Source organism: Asparagus officinalis, chromosome 7 (assembly GCF_001876935.1).
Source record: "Asparagus officinalis chromosome 7, Aspof.V1, whole genome shotgun sequence".
Taxonomy (NCBI): Eukaryota; Viridiplantae; Streptophyta; class Magnoliopsida; order Asparagales; family Asparagaceae; genus Asparagus; species Asparagus officinalis.
Genome location: NC_033800.1, coordinates 39,732,075 through 39,739,019, shown reverse-complemented (window position 1 = coordinate 39,739,019; position 6,945 = coordinate 39,732,075). Strand labels below are relative to the sequence as shown.

Sequence of the window (6,945 nt, the reverse complement as noted above, 5' to 3'; positions counted from 1 at the left end):
ATCTGTGGCCTGCAGCCATAAGTTCTGGAAATGTTAACACAGGCAAATACATGTTTTGTGACAACCAAAGTAACCAAGTTGGATCTCAGCAAACCTATTGGTAGTTCAATCCGCAATAACATGTACAAGCTCTAAGAAATCAAATGCACACTAATATACAACAATTAACTTATACAACACTCCAAGGCGCACAGTTGCTAGCTAACTTGCCATCTGAGAATCCAAATGAGAGAATTAGTTGAATTTATGGGAAATTTCAAGCTATTTTACTTCCGAGACCCCTTTTGTTGGGTAGGTCATCCACCTGCTGCTTTAGGCTCCAGCTTCAACAAAGCGCCCCGTTGGTCATGCTATGGCTCTAGAAACATGGAAAGTCATTTTAGTATGGACGAGTAGCTTTAGCTTCCTCTACTTTCACCCCTCCGAGGAAGTGAAGGGAGCTCCAAGGAGACGAGGAAGTAAGACCTCTCAGACTCCCTAATGTATTGGACCTCCCCATTCATCAACTTCACTATTTTCCTAGATATGCTCAGGCCAAGGCCTTCTTGGGTTATCCATCGAGAATTGTTAAACATATCTTGGACCAACTCTGGCGGCAGTCCCTCTCCGGGGCACATGATCCTGGCATAACAAAGTACACAAACATATTTTTTAACAAGATAGCAAGCAGTTGTAGCCATGAATCATTTACAGTCTTTCTGGTGAACGATTACTCGAAACTGAACAAATATGGAAAGATAATACCCTCAAGTGTTTACAAAAACACAAGACACGGGCGCAACTGCCTTAAAAGGTAATGTTCATGGAGTTTGGTACAGAAATAAGCCCAAACATCTTAGCCTGAACCCGTTAAAAAACTAAACAAATAAATAAATAAAATAACTTGGCCTGAAACACAGTTACAATAAATAAATAAATAAATTTGTGAAGTGGTTGAGTGATTATGGAGGTGAATACACCTTTACCGAATTCAAGTAGTTCTGCAAAGTTGAAGGCATAACTGGACATTACACAACACCGGACAGAGCTGATCAAAATAGAGTTGCAGAACGGATGAATAGAACTCTTTGTGAGAAAGCAAGGAGCATGATTCTGAATTCAGAGAAGCAAGGAGCATGATTCTGAATTCAGAGCTACCAAAGGAGTTTTGGGTAGAAGCAATCGAACATGGAATGTTATGTGGTCAATTTAGCACCGTCTACAAAAATAGACTTGATGATCCCTGAGGAGGTGTGGCTTGGGGAGAAGGTATATTACTTAAGGCTGAGAATCATAAGTTGCCTTGCATATGCACTTGTAAACGCGAGCAAGCAATCAAAGCTTGATAGAAAATCCAAGAAGTGTGTTTATTGGGTTCCTGCATGGGCTGAAAGGCTATAAGCTGTGTGATCCGATAAAGGTCTTTCTAAGCAAGGATGGTCTTTGATGAGGATCGCATGATTAAAGTCTTGGAGAACACTACAAGCAAAGAAGGTGATGGAGAGGAAGCTAAAGTTGAGGTGGACCTGACCACTTGTAATGAGAAACTGAACTGGAAAATGCAAGTCAATAAGACATGGAGTGCACAGAGCCATCGGGTGGAGTTAAACCTACAAGAGCTAGAAACAAGGCAACTAGAACAGAGATGCCTTATAACTTTGTCCTTATATAGCATTGTATTTGATAGAGACCAAAGGGTGATTAAAGCTCCGGTGAGATATGGATTTGAAGAAAATTTGCTTTCTTTTGCTCTTGTAACCGAAAGGAATCCATCAAGTTTCAAAAAAGCTCTTGAGCATGCAAAGAAGTGCGACTAGTGATGTTTTCTTCTCAAACCCACCTTTGATAATTCCACGATCAAAGGTGCTCGCACGGCGACTCGTATCAACTAGATTATAGCCATGAAGAAAGAGATGGAGTCTCCCTGGAAAAATCAAACATGAGAGCTAGTGAAACTAAGGTATCAGGTGCAAGTGGGTCCACCGCAAGAAAAAAGGTTCTAGTCAGCAAGAGAAGATGATATGTAAGGCGAGATTTGTTGCAAAGTGGTATTGCTCTTGAAGACGTTAAATGGGTAATGAGTTACATGAGAGGAACCATCAAGAGGTGAATTATGTTCTCTGTGGACGGTATACACAAATATCTTCTCTATGGATGGTATACACAAACAGGTAGGGAGATTTGTAGATTCTGACTATGCAAATGATTGGACGAGAGGAGGTCCATTACCACAAGTGTTGACATAAGGAGGAAGCCCGGTTTGTTGGAAGTCTACACTTCAAAGCACAGTGGCACCTTCTACAACAGAAGCCAAGTATATAGCAGCAGTTGAAGCGGGGAAGGAGGCACTGTGGTTGAAGGGCTTAGCGAGATCACTGTAAAGGAGTAAGATGTATCTATTCACTATGATTGCCAAAATGTCATTCATTTGGCAAGAGATCAGATGGGTCGTTCTAGAACAAAACACATAGAGATAAGGTACCATAAAATCCGAGATTGGATTGCAGAGGGGGAGTTCATTCTTGAGAAGGTTAATACCAAGAGAAATCCAGCTGACTTAATGATGAAAGTTGTTCCAATGGGTAAGTTCGAGTTATGGTTGAACGCCATCAATGTCATCCACTATTGATGGTGAGGGGACGTTCCAGGCGAGAGCACGGTGCATCCCATCCAGGATGTCTTGCAAAGAGAAGCACCAAAGAGTACTTTCATGGCGAGAATTAGAATTAAGCCAACGTAGACTTTATTGGTGTAACTGTGTCTTAATTCATTTGACTTGTAGAGTTAAAAGATACAGTGAAGAGCTGCATTAAATTACGCATTTACTAAGCAAGTCAAAGAACAATCTTATATTAAGGAATTGTTGCTTTTGATGAGTATGAAAAAAAAAGTTTGTGTGAGAGGAAAATAGAGAGAAAAGTGTGTGAGGATTAGAGAGTTTTGAGTCTTGTACTTGTCTATTTTTTGCAGTGATCATCCCTCCACCACCTGAGAACATAGGTCATAGATTTGGGTTGAACCTCGTAAATATTTGTTTTGCCTCGTTGCGTTGTGGCTTTGTGCTTTTGTATAATTTCGTCGACTCGATCTCCAAGATCATGCGCTTCTGTGTGTTGGGACCAGCATGTGACGGTAGATCCGCATCGGTCGTAGGATTATTCAATCGATAATCCATAACATTAATGTTGACGGTAAAAGTGAGCACATTCATATGGCATGGTTTATCTTATTGTTTATGTAGACTAAACAACTTCTTAAATTTTTTATGGTAAGGAAATTAATCGTAACTTCGAACGTTAAAATTTGTGCTAGGCATTTGCCCATAGGAACATGGTTCCAAAGCATTGAGGTTTGTATTATTCTGTACACTCCATTTTCTTCAGTATGTCACGTGGTATGTTGGACACCCAAATGATTGTTTTGTTGATTTTGATATTTAAATTTCAAATGTTTACTTCAAAATATACTTGCCGATAACTAAAGACATTGACTTGACAACAATGAAATATTTGTCCTGGTCCCTGGACTTATGATGACATCATATCATAAGAACAAAAAAAGCATGGAATGTCATTACACATCCTAAGAAAAAGTTTGTGTTTGATAGGTTAAAGATCTAATTTCAATTATCCAGGTAGCACTAAACTAAAGTCCAATAATATTAGAAGTCAAACATAATAATAAGACGACTTGGGTCAGAGCATATAGAAATATACATTACAAGGGATAGGAAACAGAAGGAGAAATTCTGGGACACCATATATCGGCGTCTAAATTACTGTAATTTGATTTCAATTTCTACAGTTACAACAGGTAAGACTTCAATCAATAAAATGAGAAACAGCACTTATTTACCTGAATTGGAGAAGCACCAGGTCTGTTCCATCAGAATTCTGTTTCAGAGTTAGCTTAACTTGGATCTCCACCCAGCCTTCAGGAGATGGTGCACATCTCACAATGTTCAGCAAAAAATCAGCCAAGACCTGTTGAATTCTGGCTTGATCACCGCATACATAAATCACTTTGATTTCTTCAGGAATATCCCGTATCAACTGTATACCTCTTTCTCTCAACTGAATCATCACTTGGCTAACAACAGCATTTATAACACAACCAAGCAGAAAATCACTTTTTTCAAGTACCAAGGAGCTGTTACCAGAAGAAGGAAATTAGGCAAGGCTAAAAAATCACAAAGGCATATATCATGTATCAGTTATCGGTAGGATGTTTCAGTTGTGGTAAAAATATGGAGCAAAGAGAAATTGGTTGCATTGGAGATATAAGAGAGGTATAAGAACAATATAACCAATATAGGGAGTTAAAATAAGCAAAAAATAAATGAAATAAGGAAAACGAAAGTTCACAACATTATGAGAACCAATATGAATTTCTATTCTTTTTCGACTAACTAATATCCAATAAAGGTAGACAAGTACCAGGTAACATGATAATTTTATAACAGGAGATGAAGTTAATCTACACTTAACCTCCATAGATGTGCCCTAATAACCAAGGAAGCTCCCTAATTCAGGCCAAATTCCTATTGTATTGAATTTGAAGTCATTCGTGTGGCATGAGGCTGAATTCATTTAGTAAATATCTTTTCTGCTCCAAGATGCTAAAACATGAAAATAAACGAGAAAATGATAGCAGCAGCAAATAAGGTCATCCAAAATTTTGGATCCCTTTCCATAACTCCTTTTCCTTCTATGAGCTTTATTACACAAACATATCCTCTGTTAAATCAGTGACAACCATATATTATTGCTGCACTCCATGCTTTCTTATATGATCCTAGTCCTAGCAAAGTCACTGACACACACTGGACATGTCCAAATAACCTAGGATTCTGCCTAATATTGGACTCTCTTGATGTTACCTTGTCAAGTTAACACCTGATCCTATCTCTATTTGTTTGCACTCATCCATCCCTATAATCTTATTTTCACACTCATTTCAAAAAGTTCGCTTATTAATCACCCGAGAGTTGGATCCAAAAAGAAGAAAACTTGTTTACTCATATAACCACATTCTAGAAAAATTTCTCCAGTTTCATGAATATTCAATGGTCATGTAGTACTCCAAAGTCACTTCAACGATCATTCCTCAACCTGGTTATCATGCCAAAGTGATTGTTTTAAATATCCCTGACATGGCCCGATATATCACCCGATATATCCTTTTACAGGCTTGCCGCAGCCGATATGGTCTCTAAATATCATTTACCGTTTTTTGGCTATTTTGGGTGATATATCCCCAATATGGTAGATATATCAGTTGATATATTTGTCGATATATCATTTTATATGGCTTGTCGCAAAACAAAATATTGCATTTGGCAATTTTTGGGCAAGATGATGTCATGATTTTCCAGTTATATCTACTGACATTTTGGCCCAAAAAAATCAAAGGAAATGTTACAACATTGATTTGTACTTAAGATTGTTTTACAAGGTTGATTAGTGATCCTAAGCATATATTATTTACATTTCGTATGCTAGATTTCATTAAGGATGTTGAGATTACATTTTAGTGCATTGTACTATATATGCAAACATCTATTATGGCATTCCGATATTTACCACATATCCCTAATATTTTCCCCGATATGAATTTTGGCCACCCGATATTTCCCCGATATCCGCAAACCGATATGAATTTTGGCCACCCGATATTTCCCCGATATCCGATATTTATAACATTGTCAAAGTCTAGAGACTCGACTAACTAATCCAAAGCAAAGTAGCATACACTACTATTGTGAAGCCGTACCATATGGAGCATGCTCAGATGTGTTTTTAAAAATATGCTCTCCATTTTTCACAATCTGCTGCATGCGGGCACTGTTATGTACATATTAACATGGATTCAAAGTAACAAATGTAAAGATTCTTTTATATGAATCCGAAATAAAGTGTAATCCTAAGTAACCAAAAGGAATTTGATCCTAGAAAATCCAAAAAAGAAAGTGAAGAAAGAGGAAATGTACCATAAACTCAGTAACCATAGAATATTGATTGTTGTGCAGAAATGGAATCAAACTAACCCATGCTGCATATGCACTGCTTTATAATCCAACACAAAATCTGCCAAGTTAGCATAATGTACGTTGGTAGAGGAAAATCACCTAATCTACAAGACGACATATAACTTCGGAGATATGTTAAATAACTAGTATTTATCATTTATCAGTGAAGATGCTGAAATTGTCAGTGACTATTCTTCAGCAGCTTTAACTTTAAAAGAGGACTACAATGAGGAAAAAGCAAAAAGTATCACAACAAATGGCCCATTTTAGGATGACATTTTCACTTGATTGCTTGAGCATAATATGAGGACTGGTACAAGAATCTTCCTCACAGAAAAGTAAACTGCTTGAGCATTAACAGATGAAATACTGGACTTAGTAACAGGTGCACATCCAGCTCAGAGGATCATGAATGGCAAGTAATGACCTATCTACGACAAAGGCACCAGGTTCAGCACCTATGCATTTCTTTAGGGGCTGTTTGTATGATTTTTATATTTGTGAGGAGAGAGCATATTGTCTGTGTTTTCTTGATAAAACTCTATTCAATAAAGGGTGTTTTTCTTGATAAAACTCTATTTAATAAAGGGTGTTTTTCAGGAAACCATCTTTAAAATAGGATCATCATACAGAAACCATCTTTGATTGTCAATTAATACATAAACCACCATTAAAGGGATTTTGTGTTGCAATCTACACCCACCTAACTTCCATTGAGGGTCATCTCATACACTTGTTGTTTGTCAACTAGCCATCACAGCAAAATGGAAAAATAAAAACAATTAACTAAAAAGTTGGTCTGGGAGTTGATTGCAACGCAAAAACCCCTTTAAAGATCGCTTATGTATTAATTGACAATCAAAGGTAGGCTTCGTATAATTATCCTAGTTTAAGGTGGTTTCTAGGAATGAACACTTCAATAAAACACACCCCTGGTA

The 6,945-nt window shown here is 37.5% G+C and overlaps 1 protein-coding gene across 1 annotated transcript in view; it reads right to left on the bottom strand.

The window, feature by feature from the left end:
• The window catches only part of LOC109847228 (phytochrome B-like), an 11,223-nt gene continuing 4,309 nt past the window's right edge, over nt 32-6,945 (bottom strand). The window contains 2 exon segments of the mRNA XM_020416469.1: nt 32-621; nt 3,835-4,128. Of these exon segments, the coding sequence (XP_020272058.1) occupies nt 399-621; nt 3,835-4,128 (517 nt within the window). The 3' untranslated portion in view covers nt 32-398.